General features: G+C 52.8%; 1 protein-coding gene across 7 annotated transcripts in view; it reads left to right on the plus strand.

The window, feature by feature from the left end:
• The window catches only part of DNAJB6 (DnaJ heat shock protein family (Hsp40) member B6), a 72,702-nt gene extending 53,532 nt beyond the window's left edge, over positions 1–19,170 (plus strand). For all 7 annotated transcript variants that reach the window (XM_053608845.1, XM_053608849.1, XM_053608850.1 and 4 more), the window contains 2 exons: positions 13,763–13,963; positions 17,816–19,170. In XM_053608845.1, the coding sequence (XP_053464820.1) occupies positions 13,763–13,963; positions 17,816–17,898 (284 nt within the window). In that variant the 3' untranslated portion in view covers positions 17,899–19,170. The remainder of the gene's footprint in view (positions 1–13,762; positions 13,964–17,815) is intronic.
• Positions 19,171–25,545: the final 6,375 nt, after the last annotated feature.

Below are 25,545 nucleotides of genomic sequence, written 5' to 3' on the forward strand. Positions count from 1 at the left end.
AGTACCATGCTGTCTTGGTCACCATGGATTTACAGTCTGAAGTCTGTTAAAGTGATACCTCCAGATTTGTTCTTATTTTGTAGAGTTGTCTTGGCTAAGAAGGGTTTGTCCTGTTTCTGATAGAAATGTAGAACTACTTTTTCAAGATACTTTTTTTTTTTTTTTTTAAGATAGCACCTCAAGCTGTCGTGCTGGGTACCGAGCGCTGTGGTATCACAGTTCACAGCAACCTCCAACTCCTAGGCTTAAGTGATTCTCTTGCATCAGCCTCCCAAGTAGCTGGGACTACAGGTGCCCGCCACAACACCTAGCTATTTTTTGTTGTAGTTGTCATTGTTGTTTAGCAGGCCCGGGCTGGATTTGAACCCGCCAGCTTAGGTGTATGTGGCTGGAGCCTTAGCCGCTTGAGCTACAGGTGCCGAGGCTCAAGATCTTTCAAGTACGATGTTTGTTTGCTATTTTAATGGGTATAGCATTAAATCTGTAGATTACTTTGGATTGTATAGACATTTCAACAACAGCATTTCCCCAATTTATGACAGTGAAGAGGAGTCCTCACAAGGGCAGAAGTTCGAGGGACAGGAGCTTGATGAATTAACACCAAACCTAATTTCATGATTGGAGTTATAAGAGGGTGGGGGACTGCCACTGTCTAGAGGATGAAGTTGGACAAGAAGAGAGGGGCTGGGAGCAGCACTATCGGGAGTTAGCTCCCATCCCCTGGCAACTCTCTGTGGAAGGACGCTGATTACACACAGCCCAGATCCTGGCCTGCAGACTGGGGTGGAAACCATGCCAACAGATGAGCTGCTGGAACTCAGCACAGCCCTGAACACAAGGAGTGCGTTGCTTTCCTGGAAGCCCTCAGTCATTTTACCAAGATGAGTAGAGTGCACAGAGACACAGGAACTAAAGGGAAGCCTTTCCTGGCGGGCGTTGGCTGGCAGACAAATCAGAGCAAGACACATGTGCTTTGAAATGGCTGTCATTCTGCTACCACAGAAAAAATGGCAAATGTACATTATTTCCTTTGCATTCATTTACTGTTCATTTGTTTTTTTCCTAGAATGTTGTACAACAACATCATGATAGACAATAAATATGGTTTATTTCCTAAAGAAATGCTAAACTCCTAAGGAATCTTTTTGGTGTAATACTGCTTTTCCCTTAAAAGCAGATCACATAGTCAACGGCCATCATTTGCATCTTTGAAAATTAGCTTTATTCTGTTCTTCTGTTTTTTTTTTTTTTTTTTTTTGAGACAAGTCCTAACTATGTTGCCCTGGGTAGAGTGCTGTGGCGTCATAGTTCACAGCAACCTCAAACTCTTGGGCTTAAGCGATTTTCTTGCCTCAGCCTCCCAAGTAGCTGGGACTACAGGTGCCTGCCAGAACGCCTGGCTGTTTTTTGGTTGTAGTAGTCGTTGTTTGGCAGGCCCAGTCTGCATTCGAACCCACCAGCTCCGGTTTATGTGACCGGCACCCTAGCTGCTGAGTTACAGGCACGGAACCCAGATTACCTCATTTTTATCTTACGTTTTTTTTCCCCCTGTTCTCTTAACCGTGCTTCTGTAAAATGTTTATTTGCAATCTTTTTGCTTATAAATGAGAAGTTTTAAAAATTGCTTTTCAGTTTGACTTGTAAAAACATTTTTGTTGATACATAAGTCATTTGTATTTTCTAATTTTTTTTTTTCTTTTTTGCAGTTTTTGGCCTGGGCTGGTTTGAACCCGCCACCTCCATGCTGGCGCCCTACTCCTTTGAGCAACAGGCGCCGCCCTAATTTTTTGTTTTCATTCAAAACATGCCTTTGCAGTTGTGTGAACTTGTATTTTCCTGGATTTAGTCTTTCTTGGTTAAGTTCTGCTGCTGTATGTCTGGCCTCTTGGAAAATGTTTCAAGTATGAATCTCTCTGTAACCTGTGTGTGAGGTAAGAGTCTGTTTCTCCTATATGGACAGTTATCTTGTCTTCCTTCCCCTGTAAAATGTGATTAAATTCTTACCATTTGCTTGTCTTCAGCATTTTGGGGAGGGCATTCAGGTAACCCCCACGGTGCAATAGCTTGCTGCAAACTGATGCTGTTTTCCCTCTTTTCGAGGAGAAATATCACATCACTAGTGGAAGAAATTGTGTCCAGACCTCTGAGGTGTGAGCTTTTAAGTGAGGGTGAGCCTCCCACTCTGGTTCAGTTACACAGGGCTGGACATGAGATTTCGTGCTCTGAGCTTGTGGATAGCATGTTTTTTTTTTTTTTTTTGGCGGGGTGCCGTCTTGTCCTTAAAGTGGAGTGCCCAGCATATAGCAGTGTGGGCCGTGAGATTTATCGTGAGCTCACAATTTGCTTTGTGAGGTGATTGAGCTTAACATGCTGCCTAGTTACAGTTTTGCTTTTGTGTTACAGTTGTAGGGGAACTTTGTGTGGTGTCTCCTGGGGTTCTAGGAGCTTGGCTTTGGGCTTCTGCTCTGGCCGGCTCCACTGACGAGCTTCTGGAGAGGTAGCTCGTGCTGGCCTGGGGTGGCTGGCATCTTCTCCAGACTCAGAGGAAGCCTATGGACCTGTGGGAAGGGGCTGGAATTACTGTCCACTTCTGTGTGAAGTGAGCTGTGGATCCTGCACGAGTCTCTGCTTTGTGCTGCCCCTCTCCGCGGATCACTTCACTTGGACCCTCTGTGCTTCAGACATACAATTAAATTGCTGCAGTGCTGAAGCACAGCAGTGTCCTGGGGACACTGAGGGCGGAGAGGGTTCATTTACACAGACTGGACACGGTCGTAAAAATGGGAGCTAATGAATGGTGTTTCCTCACTCTGCCTGCAGTTGCATACCAGCTGCGTGTCCCTACCTGCCACCACCAGCAGCTCTGGGAGGGCAGAGGTGGCCCAAAGTCTCATATCATGGGGCGCTTCAGGAAGAGGAGCTGGATCTGTGGACTTCAGGGAAGTGAGGTGTCTTGGGGTGCACCAGCGAGGTTTGGGCGTTCCATGGGTGCCCACTGCCCTCCCCCTGCCAGCCTGCAGCACACTGGCCCAGAGGCTGCTTCATCAGCTATCAGAATGGTTAAAAACATGCCCTAGGCTGCTTTCATATCCAGGAGGACTTTCTATCTTGTGAATCGTGATAAATGAACCTAAGTCAGAGGGACACACGTGGGAGGGACGCTGAAGTATTTTGAGACTGTTTAAGTTCGAGGGGGTTTTTAGGCCTTAACATCCACCCAGCCCCTTTCCTCGACGAGAAAGTGGGAGACATGCCTGCCTTGATTTACATCTTAAATTTTTCCTAAAATTGTGCCATGTGCCCTGGATGTGGTTACGTCATTGCGGCACAGTCCAGGTGCTATAATCACAGTGCCCTGGGGGAGATGTTGGCAACACCCCCATCTCACTGCAGAGGAACACGTGCCCAAGGAGGAGGAAGGTGGCTGCTTGCTTGGTGCCATTTGGACCCATGGACCCAGTATCAGGAGCCTGTGGAGCACACCTGCATTAATGAGGGCTGCAGGTGGAATGGGGCACTCCCCACCCCCACCCTGGCAGGCAGAGTGGCAGGCAGAGCTGCCATGGTCACCACACTAGAGGTCTGGAGTCTGACACGCTACTTGCCTTAGGTTCCGGGCTGTGGCAGGAGTTCCATGTTCCCTGTGCATGCTGCTTCCCCTGGTCATCAGCTAGTGGGCTCCTTACCTGTTACCCTGCAGCAGCTCTGTACAGCTGCACCCTGTCCTTCCTTTGCCTTTGAACTTGCACTTGTTACGGGTGAACTTGTTCCATGTGTCCGTGTCAGGGTTGGTAGAGTTGTTGTTCTCCTGTTGGAGACTGCCTAGGGCCCCTTAGCTAGGGCACTCAGAACTGTGTAGCTTCTGCTGACACCCCCCCCCCCCCCCCCATTCCTTCATGCCGCCTCTGTCCTGCTTCTCTGCACTCCCCAACTGAAGTGACCGGTGCCTTGTCCACATGGTCGTGTGTGTGTGCACCCAGCACGAGGCGTGTGGCCCCCGACTCTTGTATTGCTGTGCTTACCTGAGAACAGAGGTAGGGTCTCCGTCCCACTTGCTGGCACGTTGATGGTGTTGGCGAGCCTGCCTTCTGATGGGCCAAGCGAGCAGTCTTGGATGTTGGGGTCATTTCAAGTGGTGAGTGTGGGGTTTTAATCCCCCCTCCCCCCAAAAAAAAGAAAAGCAAAAGGAAGCAGGCTCAGCAAAGGTGTCTTGGATTGTGGGTTTATTTATTTATTTATTTGTTGTTGTTGTTGTTGTTATTGCAGTTTGGCCGGGTCTGGGCTCAAACCCGCTACCCTTGGTATATGGGGCCGGCACCCCGTCACTGAGCCACAGTGCTGCCCTTTAATTTTTATTTTTTTGAGACAATCTCAAGCTGTCACTCTGGTTAGAGTCCTGTGGCCGTCACAGTTCATAGCAACCTCAAACTCTTGGGCTTAAATGATTCTTTTGCCTCAGCCTCCCAAGTAGCTGGGACTACAAATGCCTGCCACATCACCTGGCTAGTTTTTGGTTGTAGTTGTCACTGTTGTTTGGCAGGCCTGACCTGGATTTGAACCCGCTAGCCCCGATGTATGTGGCTGGTGCCCTAGCCACTGAGCTACAGGCACTGAACCATGGCGATTCTGTTTTTATCTGTGGAAGTTTATTTTCATCTGCGTGTTGTCAGCCAGATTCCTGCACTGCATTCAGGCAGCGTAAAGGATAGCACAGAGCCTTTGAAGTGGTGTCAGGCTCTGCGGCAGCTGCAGGGACATTCCTGCCGTAACTGTGGGATGGCTTCAGTGTGTGTGTTTTGAGTCAGGGAGATACTGGCAGAGAGATACTCGCTTTCATTTTTAACTTTATGCTACGAGGCAGTTTCTGGTATATTCCCCAGATGGAGAAGAAGCTTCAACTCCTATAACCAACGTATGTTTTTAGTAGTTTAACAGGTTTATTAGTTCATGCACAGGAAGAATCAGAATTGGATCAATGTGGTAAAGAACAGTTAATGGTCTCACATAGCAAGTCTGGAAAAGGTTGTGCGGAGACAGAGGCTGACTTCTAAAAAGTGTAGTGCATGTGGTGGGGCGAGGCTGAAGTGGCAGTTCATACTTAATTTTGGTTTTAATTTGGGGAATTTTAGGTTATACCAAGAGGAGCAATGTGGCTTTCTATGGGTTGACATCATTTTAAAGCTGTTCACTGGTGAGGTCCTGTGGGGGTCCCTTGCCCAGGTCTGCAGCAGCCCATGCAGGCTGCAGCCTGTCCCTGTCCAGCGGCAGAGGCCTCTCACCGTGGGGTGAGCAGGTGCCAAAGGAATGGAGCTCCCTCCATGGAGCTGCGCTGTGTGATTCAGAAAGGGTTTCCCTGGTTTTAAAGAGCAGTTATGGCCGCGTAGCAACAGTGCATTCAGCAAAGGACTGCATGTGTGACGTCCGGGAGATTATAATGTTGTATTTTTATTGCCTGTCTCAGCCTCCCAGTGTGCTGAGAGTAGAGGCTTGAGATGCCGCCTGGCCTATATGTTGTATTTTTAGGTCATCTGTGTTAGGGAGCATTGCCAGCAGGATTTATCTGTCACTGTAGCTCATGCAGCAGTTTTTAGAGGTGAATGTGCTGTCTGTGTTCTGAGACACTGACCCTCTGTCCGTGGCACTTTTCATTCAGTTTATCTGGCACAGAGCCAGAGACCGCATCAGAGAGGCCAGGCCATCGCCAGCCGGCCACCTCCTGGGAATGTGCTCCCCATGCAAGTCTCTGGGGCTCCTTGGAGGGCCGTGCTGTCACAGGCTCCTTCACTGGTGTCTCTGGTCAGTGCTAGCATGTCTTCTTCAAGGGAACTTTCATTCTTTTTTTTTTTTTTTTTTGCAGTTTTTGGCCAGGGCTGGGTTTGAACCCACCACCTCTGGCATATGGGGCCGGCACCCTACTCCTTTGAGCCACAGGCGCCGCCCATGGGAACTTTCATTCTTTGAAGCCACTTTTAGGTATAGTGTCAAAACTCACATTGAACTGTGTTAGATTTTATTCTTGTTTTAAAGCAAGGAAAGTGAAAGTGCAGAGCATTTCACGTTGAACTCTCTGGCTGAGCTGACCTCTGACGGTGGGCAGTGGAGCCCCCACTGCCAAGCCCCTCCTCCTCCTGGGGCTCCTGTAGGCTGTGTTGTTTGGGGGCGGCGCAGTCTGTCCACAAGGGGCCATAGGGCTGCTTGTGTTTTACGTCCAGAAGGAAGCTGCACCCTACTGCCCTGACCATTCCTTCCTCGTACCCTTGTAGACCTAGGTGGGCTTCTGGGCAAGAGTGCGGCCCAGTGGGAGGTTTGTGGGGGGTGTAGTGTGGCCATAGCCCAGCTTCTTTTAGGGGGCAGCTGCCCACCCATTCCTTCCCAGGGTATGAGGACCGGGAGTCTGTGACTACTCATTTAAAGCCAGTTGCCTGGCTCGGCGCCCATAGCTTAGTGGTTAGGGCACCGGCCACATACACCAAGGCTGTTGGGTTTGAGCCTGGCCCTGCCCTGCTAAAGAACAATGACAACTACAACCAAAAAATAGCCAGGCATTGTGGTGGGCGCCTGTGGTCCCAGCTACTTGGGAGGCTGAGGCAAGAGAATCGCTTAAGCCCAAGAGTTTGAGGTTGCTGTGAGCTAAGACACCATGGCATTCTACCACGGGTAAGAAAATGAGACTCTGTCTGGAAAAAAAAGAAAAAGCCAGTTGCCTGTGGCCAGGTACAGTGTCCCAAGAGCAGTTCCCCCTGAGGACCTGTTGGTTCTCCTGTTCAACACTTCATGGAGAGAGGGGAAGGATCCTCTACTTTTTTTCGTCTGTCTGGGTAAGTATTTCCCCTTCATGTTTGATGGATATTTTGCAGGATGTAATAATTCTAGGGTAAAGTTTTTTCCTTCAGTCCTTCCTTCCGGGCCTGGAAGGTTTCCGCTGAGATGTCTGCTCCCAGACACAGTGGGGCTAGCTCCTTTATTTATTTATTTTACTTTTTTTTTTGCTTCCTTGAGGACCATGTCTTTATCTGTGACTTTTGGGAAGTTGATTATTATAATTATATATTTTTTTCAGATTAATATGAGTGTATAAATGTTTAGATTACACTGTTCTCATTTCTAAGGTAAAGTTCAAGTTGTAGTTGAGCCCTTGGGGGGAGGCTGCTGAACACTCTCACCTTGTGCCCCTGAGGCGAGATCCCACCAGTTGCTCTCCCTGCCTCCTTCCCCTCACTAGACTGTACTGGTGTTTTTTCTTTCATGTGGGGTGTAGTTTTATATACTGATTATTAGATGCCAGGAGGTAGTCCATGTTGGGTTAAATCTGCTTGGTGATCTTGTGCCTGGGATCTGTCCCTAGGTTTGGAGAGTTCTTTGTTGGACTTCCTTTAATAAACTCAGTGCCCCAACCTCCACCTGGTCTCTAAGGCCCTGAGCTCCTGCACAGACCTCGAGGCTGCAGCTGAGCCGCCTCCTCGCTCTCCCCCTTCCTTGTCTTCACGCAGCCGAGCTTCACACTCAACTCTTCTCTGCTTGGTCAGTTCTGCTCTTGGGGGAGTCCAAAGCATTTTTCAGTTTGTCAGTTGAATTCTGCAGCTCTAGAATTTCTGCTTGATGGTTTCCTTTTTTTTTTTTTTTTGGTTTTTGGCCGGGGCTGGGTTTGAACCCGCCGCCTCCGGCATATGGGACCGGCGCCCTACCCCTTGAGCCACAGGTGCTGCCCGATAGTTTCCTTTTTTAATTTCTATTCCTTCTCTGTGTTATCTTCAATTGACCAAGCATCTTGAGGACAGCTATCTTGAATTCTTTGTTGTTCAGGTCACCTGTCTCTACCGGTCCAGGATTGGTCACTGGCACCTAACTTGGTTCCTCTGGTGAGGTCCTGTTTTTCTCGATGTTCTTGATGTTTATGGATATTTGTCTATACCTGGGCATTGAAGAGTCAGGTGTTTGTTTTATTTTATTTTTTTTTAGAGACAGCCTCTCACTTTGTTGCCCTGGGTAGAGTGCTGTGGCGTCACAGTTCACAGCAACCTCCAGCTCTTGGGCTTAGGCAATTCTCTTGCCTCAGCCTCCTGAGTAGCTGGGACTACAGGCGCCAGCCACAACACCCGGCTATTTTTTTGTTGCAGTTTGGCCGGGGCTGGGTTTGAACCCGCCACCCTCAGTATATGGGGCCAGCGCCCTACCCACTGAGCCATAGGTGCTGCCCTCAGGTGTTTATTTTAATCTTTGCACTCTGGGCTTGTTTGAACCCGTCTTTCTTGAGAAGGCTTTTCAGATACTCAAAGGGAGTTGAGTGTTGCAATCTCAGTCTTTGGTCAGTGCAGCCACATCAGCACGGGGGAGCCCCAAGCCCAGCAGTGCTGTGATTCTTGCAGACTCCGTGGGTACCATCTTGGTGGACTTGGGTAAGATGTGGGAGAATTCCCTGCATTACCAGGCAAAGTCTCTCACTCTCTTCACTCTCTGTGCTGGGCCGCTGGAGTTGGGGGAGGAGTGACATGGGCACTCCCTCGTCGCCACCAGTGCTGGGTCACACCTGAAGCCAGCTCAGTCTCAACCAAAGCCTGGTGATTGCTGCCTTTGCCTGGTCACTTCTGATGTCTATTCAAAGTGCAAGGGCTCTTTGGTCTGGTGACTTCTCGCAGGCCTGGGTCCTTGCCTCCTTGTGGCCACAGACTTGCACGTGGTGCCCTGGAGCTGCCTTCTGCAGCATGAGCAGCCCGGCTCTCAGGTGGGAGGACAGGACAGGCATGCACTTTCCAAGAGCATCCTGCCTCGCACTGCCCCTGGTCTGCCCTGGCTACCCTGTCCCCTGCAGAGAGGCTATGACTTGGTGTGCATGTCACAGTCACCTTGGGCCTTGGTGGAATCTGCACCAGGCTATGTTCTTGGGGCAAGAACTCACAGAGCTGGGCCTGGGAAGAACCGAGAGGCTGAGAGCCCCTTCAGGCTGGTGGTCATTGGGCAGTATGCTTCCATCTCATTTTTCTTGTCACAAAGCTGTGAAAGGTGTGGGGCAGGCAGGTCGGACCCATTCAACCTTTGGTCAGCAGTTCCTAGGCAGGACGGGTTCTGCAAGGCTAAGGGTGCCTGGCCCCGTGCTTTGGGGCAGTCATGACGACTGAAACCTACAGGAACAGTTCTCCTGCCAAAACTTGTATTTGTACCCTTCTGTAGACACACACAGATAAATCAGTTTTGTGTGCATAGCACCAGCAGCCAGACCCATCACTTTTGGGGATGGCGGCCTCCCTGCCAAGACCTGGCCCTAGACGGTGCATAAGGCCTTAAGCTCCTGGTGGATCTTTCTGGGTCTGGGCGGAACCGAGAGGCCGAGAGCCCCAGGATGCTGGTGCAGTCACTGGGCACAGTAGGGTCAAAATGACCACTGTTTGTGGAGTTGCTGGGGAAACTTGCCTGGGAGGTGGGGAGGCCTGAGCTCCAGCCAGTGCCTCCTGAGGCACTTTTCACATGCTCTTGTGTGAGGAGAGGGGACAGGGATAGCCTCACCTGGCCTCTCCAGTCACGTGAGACGTGCCAGTAGGCTGTCTGCAGACTTTGAGAGACAAGCGGGTAGCTTTAAACACCACATTTGTCTGTGTTCAATATTTGAGCACTTGCTGGATTTGTTTTCAAAATATCAGGATTACCATCTTAGTGACTTTTTTTCTTCCATTTTAAAATAACATTTCAGATTGACAGGGACACAGGATTAGGCTATGCTGTTTGCATTTGTGAAGTCAGAGTCGAATCCTAGTTGGCTTCCTTCTCTCAGGAGGTGTGTCACACGCCACACGCATGGGCAGTGTCTCCTTTGAGTGGAAACTTCCTGAACCTTCTCTGCACTTCCCAAATTTAATTGAGTTTTTCTCTCAAGTGAGCAATAGGTGTTAATCTACTAGTTTCAGTTTACCACTGAGCACATACAATGCCTGTTTTTCCATTCCTCTGATCATAGGAGAGTGTTCTCCATATCCATCCAGGTTGTTAGAAAAAATTTAAAGTCTCCATCTTTGTGACTTTTTTTGAGATAGTCTCATTCTGTCACCCTGGGTAGAGTGCCATGGCTGTGTCACAGCTCAGCAACCTCAAACTCCTGGGCTCAAGTGATCTTCCTGCCTCAGCCTCCTGAGTAGCTGGGATTTCGGGTGCCTGCCATGACGCCCAGCTATTTTTCTTTCTTTCTTTCCTTTTTTGTTTTTTTGAGACAGACTTAAAAAAACCACTGCCTGCGCAGTGTCTTCATAGCTCATGGAAACCTCAGACTCCTGGGCTCAAGTGATTCTCTTGTCTCAGCCTCCTGAGTAGCTGGGATTACAGGTGCCCGCCACAATACCTGGCTATTATTTTAGAAATGGAGGTTTCACTCTTGCTTAGGCTGGTATCAAAATCATGAGGTGAGGTGATCTGCCTGCCTTGGCCTTCTATAGTGTTGGGATTATAGGTGTGAGCTATTGTACCCGGCCTAGTTTTTCTTTTTTTTTTTTTGAGTCAGAGTCTCACTTTGTCACCCTCAGTAGAGTGCGTGGTGTCATAGCTCACAGCAACTTCCAGCTCTTGGGCTTAGGTGATTCTCTTGCCTCAGCCTCCCGAGTAGCTGGGACCACAGATGCCCACCACAACGCCCGGCTGTTTTTTGTTGTATTTGGCTGGGGCTGGGTTTGAACCTACCACCCACTGTATATGGGGCCGGCACCCGACTCACTGAGCCATAGGTGCCACCCTAGTTTTTCTGTTTTTAGTAGAGGTGGGGTCTCATTCTTATTCAGGCCAGTCTGGAACTCCTGAGCTCAAGGGATCCTCCTGCCTTGGCCTCCTAGAGTGCTGGGATTACAGACCTTAGCATGTCACCTGGCCTTTTCATTTTCTAAACAGACAGGAAATACAACGACAGAGCAACCCTGGAAGGCAGTCCTAGGTTGGGGGAGGTAGGCAGCTTCGAGTGACCTTTGGCTGACCAGCAGGACTCATACAAAAGGGGTTGGAGCTTCCCACATCAGGGTGTGGGGAGGCCCAGGGTGGCTGTGCTGAAATTGCAGGGCTGTGGACAGCAGAGAGCTGGAGACTGGGTTCCCCTCCTCAGTCAGTGTCTGACTTGACTGTCCCTGGCAGGAGCCCCAGTGCTGACCAGGGCCGCAAGCCACGTGGAGAGTTGCCCAACAGGGTCCAGGATGCTCAGTCCATTTCCAGAGAAGTTCAGTGTGTCCCATACTTGAAACTTGGTCAAAATTAGTCATCCTTGGAGAAGTATAACTCCGACAACCCTACAGACTTACTGTTGGGACTGTCCAGAGATGGGCCTGGCTGACTCTGCCATCTCTGTGGCAGTGGCTGGGCAGGTGGGCCGGGAGCTTCTCCCTGGTGGGCCCGTGGGCAGCAGCTTGGTGGGGCTGCCATGGGGCTGGGGTGGGAGCCACCCCACCATCTCTTAACTCTAGAGTGAGATTTGGAAGTTGTATCACTGAAGCAGTGATACCTGGTACTCCGTATTCTCAGGGGCCGCTGTGGCCTGGGGAACGCATTTGGTTTGCTGTAAGTGCAGTGCCGGCTGTTGATGTCACAGACACCTGGGGGCTGCTCCTAGTTCTCCCTCAGCGGTGCCCTGGACCTCCTGAAAACTTCCATGGGTTTCCTCCCACCACTGAGGATGGTGTGTGTGTGTGTGTGTGTGTGTGTGTGTGTGTGTGTGTGTGTGTGTGTGTGTGTGTGTGTGTGTGTGTGTGTGTGTGTGTGTGTGTGTGTGTGTGTGTGTGTGTGTGTGTGTGTGTGTGTGTGTGTGTGTGTGTGTGTGTGTGTGTGTGTGTGTGTGTGTGTGTGTGTGTGTGTGTGTGTGTGTGTGTGTGTGTGTGTGTGTGTGTGTGTGTGTGTGTGTGTGTGTGTGTGTGTGTGTGTGTGTGTGTGTGTGTGTGTGTGTGTGTGTGTGTGTGTGTGTGTGTGTGTCCGCTCAACTTCCATGGGTTTCCTACCACCACTGAGGATGCTGCATGTGTGTGTGTGTGTTAACCTGCTCAGACCCTGTGTGTGCTGAGTGCCGTCTGTGGTGCAGCACCGCAGGCACCTGCCTGGCCAGCTGTTCCTTTGCAGGTAAGCACACAATGTCCCTAAGCCACCCCAGTGCATGCTGGGCAGATCTGGTGTTCTCTGGTGCAGCCATCCTAGGGGTCCTGGGGCTCTGGCAGGATGAGTCAGGTGGGCATTAGCAGGGCTTCTGAAGCTCTGGGCACTTGGTTAAATGACTCCAAAAATCACATGTGTGTTTGTGTAGAGAGGGGGCAATGAGATTGGTGTAGATAGAAGGGAGGTCAGGGCCTGCTGGCTCCCAAGTGTGCTGAATTCTGGAAACATCTGAGCCCTCTGGGCACCTGTGAGCTCAGGGCTGTGGCACTTCTGGGAGGCCCCTCTCCTCTGAGAGTCCCTGGCCCACAGCTTCCTCACAGATGGGCTCTGTGCCTGCATGTGGTGGGGGACGTCTCTCCAGCCACTGTCCCTCCTCAGCCACCACTGTCCTGGTCTCCTGGGCACTGGTTGAGGAGCTGCTGCTGCCGATTGCCCAATTGCCTGAGAGTGGGTTTCACGGGGCAGCAGGATTGCTTCTCCCAGTGCCGGGCTGGGTGTGCTGGGGAGGCTATGCCCGGAGCTGTGAGTGGTGTGCAGCCGGGTCACAGCCCTTACTCACATGTGTCTCACCATTTCATTTTCAGAGGGTTCCAGGGAGCTGGGTGCGCTCGCAGGAGGAGGCGCTTGCGTCCTGCCGAGTGGGTGTCCTGAAAGGGCCTTCAGACCACAGACCTCGGGGTGTAGGGCATCTAGTAGGTGATTGCTGACAGTCACTCTTGCAGAGAGAAGCAGACGTCTCCTCCTCGGAGCAGTGTTTAATGGGACAGGGACGTCTGCTGCTGTGGCCTCAGTCTTGGCCCTGGAGCTCTAGTGGTGCTGTGCGTGTGTCTCTGCCCACAGAGTGACTGTTAACCCCAAACCTCCAGAGGAGCCAAGCAGGGGCCTTCAGAGGGCAGTCTGTGTTTTTTCTTTCATTCCTTGTATCCATCCGGTGTGCAGTTTCTATTTTTCAAAAGATTAATGAACACAGGACGGCGCCTGTGGCTCAGTGGGTAGGGCACCTGCCCCATATACTGAGGGTGGCAGGTTCAAACCCAGCCCCAGCCAAACTGCAACAAAAAATAGCCGGGCGTTGTGGCGGGCGCCTGTAGTCCCAGCTACTCTAGAGGCTGAGGCAAGAGAATTGCTTAAGCCCAGGAGTTAGAGGTTGCTATGAGCTGTGATGCCACAGCACTCTACTGAGGGTGATAAAGTGAGACTCTGTCTCTTAAAAAAAAAAGATTAATGAACACAACTTTCAGGGTGAAGTAGAGGGAATCTGCCTCAGGACCCGGAGGGCCAGGAAGCGGCCCCCCACCCCCACCCGCCAAGCAGGCTGGTTCCTGCCCCAGGTTCCAGGGCTCCAGCTGCCACAGAGTGTCACTGTCTGCTGCCCGGGTGTGAGCCTGTTCCTCCAGGTGCTTGCTGATTCTTACCACAGACTTGTGAAGGGACGTACACACCGAAGTCATGACTGTGCTGGGGGTAGGCCGGGAGCTGCTGCTGCTGCGTCTTTCTGTCCTCCTATAGGAAGCTCGGGCCCCACTGGTGCTGCCGATGAAGGGAGGTAATGCCTTCTTGTCCTGCAGACCTGTGGTGGCAGCAGGGACCTTTCACTGGCAGGAGGGTGGCTGCGGGCCACCTGCTCACGGTTCTGTCGGTGCTGTGCTTTCAGGTGTGGCAGACGAGAACGCCCTGGCCGAGGAGCGCATGCGGAGAGGACAGAGCGCCCTGCCCGCGCAGCCCACCAGCACCCGCTCGCTGAAGCCGCCGAAACCGGCCTCCGTGCGAAACGCACCCCACCACGCTTCTGAGGACAGCGAGCAGGGGCGCCAGCACACCCCCGGGCCCTGGGAGGCCACCACGTCTGCAGCAGGTGTGCACGGGGAGGCTGCTCCCCCAGAGGCCGAAGGAGAGCAAGAACAGCGGCCAAGCCTGTGCTGCTGTGTGCTGACCTGAGCGGGCCCGGCTGGTGGCACCTCCTCTTCTGCTCACCCTGTCCCAGCTCCCAGAAGGCGGGCCCAGCCTGGCATGGCTCATGATTAAACCTGGGTCCCTGGGTCCCGTCTCCTGGGGTGTGTATGAAGTGCATTGTCTGGGCAGAGGAGGAGGGAGCAGCTGGGCCTGCCTAGTGCTGCTTTCACCCGACATGCTCCTTCTAGTAACTTACTGCTAGTGCTTGAGATTGTGAACTGGCCACCTGCCCACACCCCTGTGGGTCACCCTCGCCCTCTGCCTCAGGCCTCTGTCTTGAGTCCTTTGCCGAGCTCTACCCCTCAGGCATGGTGCGGGCCCCTGAGTCACTGCTGAGGGTGGGCGCCTTAGAGTTGACCCTGACTTGAGTTTTCACTTGTCCCATTTTGGCTGGAAGTACCAAGGTGACCACAAATGGGGTTGTGGAGGAAAATCCTGTGCCAAGCGGCCAGGTGTGTGTGGTGGGGCTGGTTCTGTGGCCTTGGCAAACAGCACTTCTAGGCAGGAGCTGGCATTACAATTTCCTGTTGAAAATCCATCCCTTAAAGTTCCTTCAGGTTCTTCTCAGATGACACAAAGTTGCCCGTCATGTTTTTGGGGGGACAGAAGGAAGTGCACCCTCATCTGTAAGAGCCCAGTGCACGCTTTGTCCTGTAGGTGGGTTGTGCTGGCCCTGGGGTGGGCACAGTGACCCTTCCCTGTGGGGTGGACTGCAGGGCTGAGTGTGGCCAGGAAGCCGTGCAGGGGACCAGGGGCTGGTTTTGAAGGTCTGAGGGTGGGCTGGGGGTAACATTGGGCTGAAGGCTCTTTGCAAGGTGCAAGATGGAGCAAGGTGGTAGATTTCGTTTTCCTTGACAGATACGTTTGAGGCATTTGGGTTGCAAGAACACTGCACACGTGGCTTGCTAGGTACCTTGTCATTTCCCAGATCCCACTGGTAGGGTATGCAGGTGATGGGCTGTTCAGCAGAGCAGGCGCCAGGTGGGAAGTGTCACGCTGTCCAGAGGCATCCCAGTCGTTACCCCCAGACTGGGCTGTCCCCTGTCCCATGAGTACTGTTGCTGTGGGTTCCCAAAGACCATGCCCATCCAGTGAAAGATGAGGGTCTGGTTGGGAAGCTGGTTGGGAAGGTGGAGCATAGGGTGGCCCTCAGACGGCTCTTCCACCTGCTCCCACAGTGCTCTCCATGCCTATCATTGGGGCTGACGAGCTGCTTTTGTGGGGGGAAGCCAGATAACTTACGAATCCAAATTCAAACCCTGTGGTAGATAATCTTTGGTCCTTTCCTAGGGGTGGCGTTTTTCTCCTGTTTCTTCCCCTTTTTTCCCTTCCAGTTATGATGTCTTGAAGAGCATCAAAGTTAAATATTAGAAGAATTAAAGATACAGTTTTCATAGAAATAATAGTGAACACATGCTAAAGTTTTTTTTTTTTTTTTTTTTTTTTTTTGAGGCAGAGTCTCACTTCGTTGCCCTTGGTAGAGTGCCACGGCGTTATAGCTCACAGCAACCTCAAGCTCTTGGGTTTAAGCGATTCTCTTGCCTCATTCTCCCAAGTAGCTGGGACTATAGGCACCCACCACAATGCCCAGCTATTTTTTTTTGATTGTAGTTGTGGTTGTTTGGCAGGCCTGAGCTGGATTCGAACCTGCCAGGTCTGGTGTATGTGGCTGGCACCCTAGCCGCTGAGCTACAGGCGCGCCAAGCCCACGTTAAAGATTTTTGTTTTTTTTTTGAGACAGGGGTCTCACTCTGTTACCCAGGCTACAGTGCAGTGACATGCTCACAGCTCACTGCAGCCTCAAACTCCTGGGGGCCTGTGCGATCCTCTGAAGTAGCTGGGACTACAGGTACAAACTACTTGGCCAGCTAAGTTTTATATTTTACTAGAGATAGGGTCTCCTTGCTTGGGCTGGTCTTGACCTTGTAGCCTTGGGCAATCCTCCTGCCGGCGGCCACCCAGAGGGGTAGGTTTGCAGGCATGAGGCACCAACTGTGCCCAGTCTCAAAGACTTTCATTTAACTATTTTTTATTGAGAGATATCAAAGCTGATTTAAAGGAAGGTTCAAGAAGCTGCTGGAATAGAAAAAGAGCCCTTGAATTAATTTGCAAAGTAGGTTGGTTTGCATCTCTGTAGATTCGCCCAGCTGCAAGGAGCAGGTTGGCAGGGGTTCCCTCCTGTACCCAGGAGGCCCCTTGTCTGACACTTACAGGGTTGCTGGTCTGGCTTCTGGGTGCTTGAAGGGCCCTGCTGTCATCTTGTTGCTAGATTAACAAGTCTAAACCCATAGTGAGGAGCTTCATTACCCTGGAAGGGTCAGGGCCAGCCCACTGCTCCCCGAGTGACAGCAGGGGTGCTGAGCGACAGGGAGGTGCTGAGCGACATGGGGGGGTGGTGCTGAGTGATGGTTGGGGTGCAGCTTCACAGAGTGTCTCGTCTGCCTTTCCACCATCTTTTCCTGTCCTATTGCCTCCTAGAACCCAAAGTGCAGCCCATCTGGCCCCCAGTCTGGTGGGGCTGCCTCCTTTGCTGTAGCTTTGGGGGAAGGCTGTAGTGACCACACGTGGCAGTCATGATGGTGTGGCTGGCCGTCTTCTTTCTTTCTTCCCATAGTAACTCAGGGGAACTTTCCTAACCGTGGCTTTGATGTTTGACTTTGATGGAGTGTGGCGTCCTCTGTGTTGTTCTGGGGTGGTGGCGTGTGCTCAGCTTGGGGGAGATCTTAGGTCTACAGCTGTGCATGTGTGATTGGGTCTGCAGCTGTGCATGGGACTGGATCCGCAGCTGTGCGTGTGACTGGGTCTGCAGCTGTGTGCCGTGTGACTGGGTCTGCATCTGTGTGCCGTGTGACTGGGTCTGCAGCTGTGTGCGTGTGACTGGGTCTGCAGCCGTGCTTGTGACTGGGTCTGCATCTGTGTGCCGTGTGACTGGGTCTGCAGCTGTGCGTGTGACTCAGTCTGTAGCTGTGCCGTGTGACTTAGTCTGCAGGTGTGTTCTGCGGGTGCACGTTCCCTATGGAGGGGGTCACAGAGCAGCGTGTGATGACCCACTGCTGCAGGTGATTAGGGTGAGCACACAGGGGACGCTGCTTCGGAGCACAGTTGCGTGGTTAGGTGTCTGCCTGGTGGTTTCTGGTCTCTGAGGTGGGCCCTGAGTGGATGGCAGCCCGTGGCCCAGGTGTGGCGATGGTCATGCATGGTCCCTTGGCAGTCTGAGCCCCAGGCCCGCCGGGCCATGTTGGCTGTCCCCGTGCTGCTCAGTCAAGTTGTCCATGCTGGTTTCTTGTTGCCCCAGTTCACCATTAGGCTCATTTCTTCCACCCACATCAGTGTGGACTGAGCTGGACACGGTTTCAGTGGAGCTGAAGTCAGTGACTTCTGGTGCTTTGGACATAACAGGTGTTTTTCCTTGGCTTTGCCCTGCAGCTGTTGACTATCAGCACATGGCACCGGGACTGAGGAAGGCGCTGGCTGTGCTGAACCCTGCAGAGCTCAGCCTGCGGGAGGTGTGGGCTGGAGGGGACCCACTGGAGCCTTCTGCAGTGCTGGGCCCAGGCACTCTGGTGCGCATGCTACAGGGCTGTGCCCACATCCCCAGCCTGCACTTTAGGAAAGCAGTCCATGTCTTCACAGAGGCTTAGATGTGGCCGACACAGGTGACCTTGTGCCTGTTTTCTTAACATGGGGAAGTATTCAAAAAACGTATTTGAATACTTCACTGCTCTGCAGTGTCTCACCAGCCGTGTCTCCGTAGGGGTCAAGGAAGGTGGCAAGAGGAAGAAGCAGAAGCAGAAAGAGGAGACGAAGAAGAAGAAGTCGGCCAAGGGCAACCGCTAGCTGGACTGGCCGGCACGCACACACGGCACTCGGCCCCGCGTGGCTGTGCACACCTGTAGGTAGCAGCATTTACAAGGCCACACTCTTTAATCAGGATTAATAGGATTTTGGACACATGTTACACACTGGTCAGGGCGGGACGTCAGGAGATGGAGTTGATGAGATGGGCGGCGGCAATGGAAGTTTGGGACGTTGGGACGCAGCCTCGACTTCCTAACCATGTTCTGCTCAGCGCTAACGCCGCCTGTGTTTTCCTCCTGAGCTGTCACCAGCACCCTGCTGTGACCGGTTTAGCTTTAGAAGTACAGTAAGGGCCCGGCAGGTAACAGATGCTTGCGCTGACTTCTTTCCTGCTGGCGGTGGTGTTTTGCGCTGGGAATGTACTTAGGGCGATGCGGATGCGTTGAGCCGTCAGGGCGCTTCCAGCCTCCGCAGGGCAAGCTGCCAAGAATTGCTTCAGATGTGAAATCATTTCTTATATTTATTGTTATAGTTTTATCCTCTCCAGGTAACCCAAATTTAACTTCAAATATTGTTCAGTTTTGCTGAATTTCATCCTTTTTTCTTGACTCACAATTGTTCTTTTTAGCAAAAAATTCTTCGCTAAGCAAAACCGCGTAGCTTCGGTAGGTGAGGGTAACCCTAGGGAGCCCCAGGCTGCTGCTCACACAACATGTGAAAGTAATCCTACCTTGAGCAAGAAGGCTGAACTAAGTATTTCAGCTCACCAACGTCACCTCCTTAAAAAATAATTACTTTATTGTGGGTAGATTCTGTCCTGCTTCCGGGATTATCCCATTTGCAGGACTCGAGGCTTCCTCTTCTGTCCCTGTGAGCGCTGGGTGGGATCTCACTGCCTTCTTTTCCCCGCATGCTCCCTTGGTGACTTTTTTCTTCCTTTTTACCTAAGGATCCGTCGTTCATGTTGCTTTTCCCTTGTCCTCTTAGAAGTGACTGAAAATGCCACAGTTTTAATCTAGACAGTCCATGTAGTGATGCCACAGGCTGGAAGCCAGAAACCAGCATAGTCCATGGTCCTGAGGTGACGTTTGCAGGAGAGTTTACAGTGCGTGTGTTTGTTTTAGTGGGGAGGGTACAGGTGTTGAGGCAGAGAGTGGACTGTTATTTGATGGTTTTTGTGGAAAATGTAACCCTAAATGCATTATGTACTTTTAAGTGCTACCTACATAAATAAATGAAATGTTACTGAGGACAGCTCACTCGCCTTCATTTGTAAGTATCAGTAAGTTGCACTGTTAAAAATAAAAGCAATTCTTCAACATTTCAATTGTGAAAAGATAAAGCGATACTTTGGGGGTAGATTTCTACAAGATGAAAATGTTACTTTGAGGTGAACAGCCCAGTGAGCAGCCCTGTGTGAAGCCCGTGTGGCCTTGGTGGGAACAGGCCCCACGGGAGAGTCCCATCCCCTCCCCTCAGGGCCACCAGGGTCTGTGGTCTCATAGCCTATGTGATTTGGGATTTTTTTTTTTTTTTTTGAGACAGAGCCTCAAGCAGTCACCCTGGGTAGAGTGCTGTGGCATCACAGCTCACAGCAAACTCCGATTTCTGGGCTTACGCGATTCTCTTGCCTCAGCTTCCCAAGTAGCTGGGACTACAGGCACCCGCCACAACGCCTGGCTATTTTTTGGTTGTAGTTGTCATTGCTGTTTGGCAGGCCTGCGCTGAATTCAAACCCGCCTGCTCTGGTGTATGTGGCCAGAGCCTTAGCTGCTTGAGCTACAGGTGCCGAGCCATGATTTGGGAATTTTAACAAGAGGTGAATCATTCATCTCAGCTGCTCAAATCCCAGAATTTGCTGCTGAAATTGTGACTGAGGGAGGTAAGTGGTTCAACAGGTTCAACAGTATTTGGAGGCCGCTTCTCTGAGGTCAGCACAAGAGCATGTCCAGGCTGCCACCGTCAGGGGACACACTCAGTGTGGAGAAAGGCCTGTGCGTGGACGCCTCCTGCACACCTGGTCCCAGGTGAGGACAGCAGTGCAGAGCTGAAGGGGCGGGGCCTGAGCCCCATGACTCTTACTGCTTGTGGGCGGTGGGTGGAGTGCAGTGGGGGCTGCGGGGGAGGTGGTGGTGTCTCTTACCTTCGTGACCTTGAAGCACTAGGCTTGGTTTGACATAGAGACCTGGGTAAGGGTCCAGGAGGTGTCTGGAGGAGCCCAAGACTGGGACAGGAAGTGCAGGGTCCTGCCTGGAGTGTGGAGACCCTCCCATGGTAGGGCCTACTGTGGGAACTCATGCTGTGTCCCCCGCCCCCAATTCTCCGCTGGCTGGATGGCAGCGCTGGCTGCTGAATGCTGAATGCCAGTCATCGGTCTTTGGTGGCCCACTGTGGACCCTCCTTGTACCACTGATGGGACCCACAGCTGCTGTGCTCAACACAAGGCCAAGGGCCTTGGACCTCCAGGGACCAGCTGAGCTATCAAAGCCCAGCCCTCACCCCAGGGCAGGAGCAGGCACGTGGCCTCACTGGGGGAGGCTTCTGGGGGGCAGCCTAGGGCTCAGAGCCTTTGGAGGTGACCCACCACCGCCTGTTGTGACACCTCGTGTTACTGATATGCACTGCTGTTTTATTTCCTGAAATGCTCAGCCCCCAGCAGCTGCTTGGCTGCCTTTCTGCCCACCCGTCTGCCACCCGGCCCCCCCCAGTCTGCAACCAGCCTCAACCAGCCTCACCCAGCCCCCAGCTCTTGTCTTTGCTGACATCCCAGGCTCCTTGTGAGTGGAACCAGAACCCAGGCAGCACACGCCGGTCTGAACCTGGCCTGGTGTGCCTGGCAGTGTCCTCGGGGCCAGTCTGTGCTGGAGCCTGCGTCAGAGGCCCCCTTGCTTCCTGCTCTGCAATGCGGACCCCAGGCCACCCTGTTCCTCCCTTGGTTGACACCAGTGGCTTCTGCCTGAGCTGCTTGTGACCAACATCATAACACATGCCCAGCAGCAGGGTCCTCTGTGGGAAGCGTCCCGTGACCCTTACCTGAGGTGCATATTATGTGTCTCTGCTGGGATGTAAGCAGGGTGGGGGGGATGCCAGGGTGTCCCTCAGCCGTGGAGGGTCACAGCTGCTGAGCCAGTCACCCTCCCTCACAAGCCTAGCTTGCTGCCCTGCCAAGCACAGCTGAAGCTCAGGCCCAGCACCTCTTGGCGCTTGTTCCTGTTGGCCCCCCACCCCTCCAGGTACCCAGCCTATAGGCCAGCCGGCCAGGAAGCAAGGCCCAGTCTCCCTGGTGCTGTGGTCTGCAGGACCCTCGAGCCGACCTCTGCCCCCACCTGGTTTCTCTGTCCAGACCTTTGGAGCTGTGGGCGGAAGCACAGGTGGAAGGGTCTCTGGTGTCCCTGAGGGTGGCGTGGCTTTGACTGCAGTAGTTCGGATCTACTTCCTCCCTGTCTCCTCCAAGCCTCCGTCACCCCAGGTCATTAGGTCTTTTGCTCTTGTTCGTGTCCAAGATACCTGGCGCAGCCCAGTGTCCCATTCGGGCCAACCCTCTTGAACCGTGAATGTTGCTGTTCTCTGCTGGACGTTGGTGGGGGTGGGAGTGACCAAGGCCCCCTCCAGGGGCCCAAGCTTGTGAAAGAGGGTTCCTGGCGGGAGCTGGCACTGGGCGCCCAGGGAAACGCCACCCCCTCGCATCGTAAAGACTTCAGACATTGGTGACAGTGGCTGTGGGCTCAGAGCCTGGCTCCTGTGGTGGTGACATCCAGGCCAAGATGCTCCTGGGTCACAGTTAGATCAGGTGCAAAGAGGGTGTATGGGTGAGTGAACGGCTTCTCAGAGGAGCGTGAGGGTTACCCACTTTTCCCCAGAAGGAGCCTCCCCACAGGAACGAGGTCACTTTGTCAGGGGCCATTGTGCCTTCCCGGCACGTCCAAAGCCAGGTTTGTTGGTAAAGTTACGGTGTCTCAAACGATCCGGGAGGCAGATGCAGATTGGTGACCACACCACAGGGACGTTCATGCCTGCGCCAGCTGTCTCTGGGTGCTTGTCCTGCTGCTGGGGCCATGTCTTGGGGAGTAGACGGCTGCATGGCCTGTAGCCTGAAGGATTTCCTAGAGGTGCAGGGAGACTTGGGCGCACATATCGCCAGCTCAGCTGCTTTAGCGCCACAGGCAGGGTGCTCAGGGCAGATGCTTGTCCTCTTAGCCCTGGAGCTCTGGGTAGAGGGGGTTACTGCCTCCTCCCAGGTCCCTCCTGGGCCTGCTGACAGGTCCTCCCACATCCTCACCTCAGGGCAGGTGGCCGTCCATCTGCTGTGTCCTCACCTCTTTCCTCATAAGGATGGCAGTCAGATTGGGTCAGGGCCCACCAAAAGGTCTCATTTTAACTAAATTGCCTCTTGACAGACGCAGTCTCCAAATACAGCTGTCTTCTGGGACCCCGCTGCCCACCAGGCCTGCAGCTTTCCCTGCTCACTGGCCCTTCCTGCCTGCCAGGAGCCATACTTACCCGCTCACTGCCTCGCCTGCGGCCGTCCCACCTCCTAAGCCAGACAGTTTCGGGGAGCAGCTGTGGCCCCCCAGGGATGATGACATGGTCAGAGAAAGCCTGAACGGCCAGCGCACCAGGCTGCATCCCCCACCTTTGTCTCTGTAGTTTTATAGCTTTTCGCTTGATTAACATTCATTCCTGGTAGACAAACATTTCGGTCTTTATGGCATAAAAATTACTGTTTTTCTGACCGACTAGCCATTATGTGGTGACACTGGGAGGCGCTGGGTGTCAGGGGCGATGAATCTTCCCATTACTGAGAGAGCGAGTGTGATTTGTGGGACTGATCCCCTGATGGGGCCTGGACAGGGAATGGTCCTGGTTGGAGGGGCTGTAGGGGACTGCCCTGGGTGGATTTGGACAGAGGAGCCAGCTTGCTCAAGTCTTGGCTTCGCTCCTGGCTCAGGCCATGCCCTGCAAGATCTGGGAGGGTGTGGAGACCTGGAGCAGGTGGTGACCCTTGTGTCCACTGGCCAGACCTTGGAGACCTGCCCGTTTGCTGCTCCCTCACCCCCACCCCCCGCCCAAGAAATCCAGTCGCTTCCTGCAGGGGAGGCTTTGGCTGTGAGTGTTCTGTGGACCCTGTGGGCCTGTGTGTTGTCCTCCCTCGGTGTGAGAATGCACGTCTAGGGCCAGGTCCACAGATGGTGGGTTCTGGGTTTCTGCTCCTGCCTCCTGTTTCTCACTCAGTCATTCTGGACTGGTCACTTTGCAAAACCTGGTGAACATACCTTCTGGAAATTGGGAGTGGGCCAGTGGATCTGCTTGGAACTGAGCCTGTGTCTTTGCCACACCATGGTCACAGCTGTGCTCTCATTCAGGGAGCACTCCCTGCACGCAGCGCCCCATTCCCTTGCTAGAGGAAGCAGCTCCTCACTCAGTGAGCACTCCCTGCACAGGATGCCCCATTCCCTTGCTAGAGGAAGCAGCTCCTCACTCAGTGAGCATTCACTCCACGTGGCGCCCCATTCCCTTGCTAGAGGAAGCCTGACTCTTTATGGGCCTCCAAAAGGGAGGGGGCTGCTCCGCGGCAGCTTTTGGGGCCGCAAATAAAGCAGCCACTGTGTGTAGTTGGGCTCTTGGGTCAGGCATTTGAAGGGAGACTTCTTTAAGATGTCCAGGGTTTCAAAGTCTACCCGAGTTGGAAGGTCCATGGTCACCTGTCCTAGGATCCGTTTCAGGTGCCAGCGGTCCTGGAAGCGTCCTGGGGTTGGGAAATCAGAGAAATCTGATTTCTCTGGACTTCTCACCTTGAGAGAGAGGTGAGTATCAAGGAGCAGCCTGGGCAGGTGCCATAGAGGGTGGAGATGGTGCTAATGTCTCCACCAAAGCAGCAGGGATGCAGGGGTGGGGTGGGGGGGCACGGGGACAGCATTCTGAGTTCTGGCAGCATTTAGTTTAGTGTTTTTTTTGAGATTGAGTCTATGTCATCACCCTCGGTAGAGTGCTGTAGCATCACAGCTCACAGCAACCTCAAACTCTTGGGCTTAAGCGATTCTCTTGCCTCAGCCTCCCAAGTAGCTGGGACTACAGGTGCCTGCCACAGTGCCCGGCTGTTTTTTTGTTGCAGTTGTCATTGTTTAGCAGGCCTGGGCCAGGTTCAAACCTGCCAGCTTCGGTGTAGGTGGCTGTTGCTGTGAGCACTGTGCTAGGGGCGCTGAGGCAATTTTTTTGTTTTTTTTTTTTTTGAGACAGGGTTTCACTTTTGTCACCCTCAGTAGAGTGCTGTGGTGTCATAGTTCACAGCAACCTCAAATTCTTAGATGCAAGCAATTCTCTTGCCTTAACCCTCCTGCATAGCTGGGACTACAGGCACTGGCCACAACGCCCAGCTACTTTCAGAGACGAGGTCTCACTCTGGCTCAGGCAGTCGACCCCTCTCGGACTCCCATGTGCTAGGGTTACAGGTGTGAGCCACTGCACCCGGCCTAGCATTTAGTTTTTAAACTTTGTATATTTGAAAATTTTTCAAACATACAGATTTCAATAATTTATTTATTTATTTATTTTTTTTTGAGAAAGAAAAAAGCTTTGTCACCTCGTTAGAGTCCTGTGATGTCACAGCTCACAGCAACTTTAGGCTCCTGGCTCAAGTGAGTCTCTTCCCTCAGCCTCCCATGTAGCTGGGACTACAGGCACCCGCCACAGCACTGGACTAGTTTTAGAGTTGTAGACCGTGGACAGGGTCTTGGTTTGCTCAGGCTGGTCTTGAGCTCATGAGCACAGGCAATCCGCCTGCCTTGGCCTCCCAAGAGTGCTGGGATTACGGGTGTGAGCCACGGTATCCAGCCTCAACAGTTGTTAATACATGTGTGTGATTGGCAGAAGCGTTGGTTCCTATGTGCTTCAGCGTGTATCTTAAAACAAGAGATTATTCTTCTATAATCTCAATACCATCATCACACCCTATAAAACTAAGAAGTCTCCCATGTCGCCTCGTTCTTACTCCATTTTCAAAAACCATTTTTATGCTTTTAAACCAGATTTAATCAAGACTACACACTGCGTCTGGTTGTGTCTGATTGCCAGTCCTTGCACATTTGTACCTTTGGTTACGAAAGTCCTTAAACACATTTGAGCCATGTGTTTGAAGCAGGTGAAAGAAGCAGGTGTAAAGAAGCCCCGCCCTCTCTCCCCATGTCCTGCGTCCTCTGTACCCCCTGTCCCCTGTTCAGGGCCCCTCTATCCCCATGTCCTGCCTCCTCTGTGCCCCCTGTCCCCTGTTCAGGGCCCTCTCTCCCCATGTCCTGCCTCCTCTGTACCCCCTGTCCCCTGTTCAGGGCCCTCTCTCCCCATGTCCTGCCTCCTCTGTACCCCCTGTCCCCTGTTCAGGGCCCTCTCTCCCCATGTCCTGCCTCCTCTGTGCCCCCTGTCCCCTGTTCAGGGCCCTCTCTCCCCATGTCCTGCCTCCTCTGTACCCCCTGTCCCCTGTTCAGGGCCCCTCTATCCCCATGTCCTGCCTCCTCTGTGCCCCCTGTCCCCTGTTCAGGGCCCTCTCTCCCCATGTCCTGCCTCCTCTGTACCCCCTGTCCCCTGTTCAGGGCCCTCTCTCCCCATGTCCTGCCTCCTCTGTACCCCCTGTCCCCTGTTCAGGGCCCTCTCTCCCCATGTCCTGCGTCCTCTGTACCCCCTGTCCCCTGTTCA

This window comes from Nycticebus coucang, chromosome 11, assembly GCF_027406575.1.
Source record: "Nycticebus coucang isolate mNycCou1 chromosome 11, mNycCou1.pri, whole genome shotgun sequence".
Taxonomy (NCBI): domain Eukaryota; kingdom Metazoa; phylum Chordata; class Mammalia; order Primates; family Lorisidae; genus Nycticebus; species Nycticebus coucang.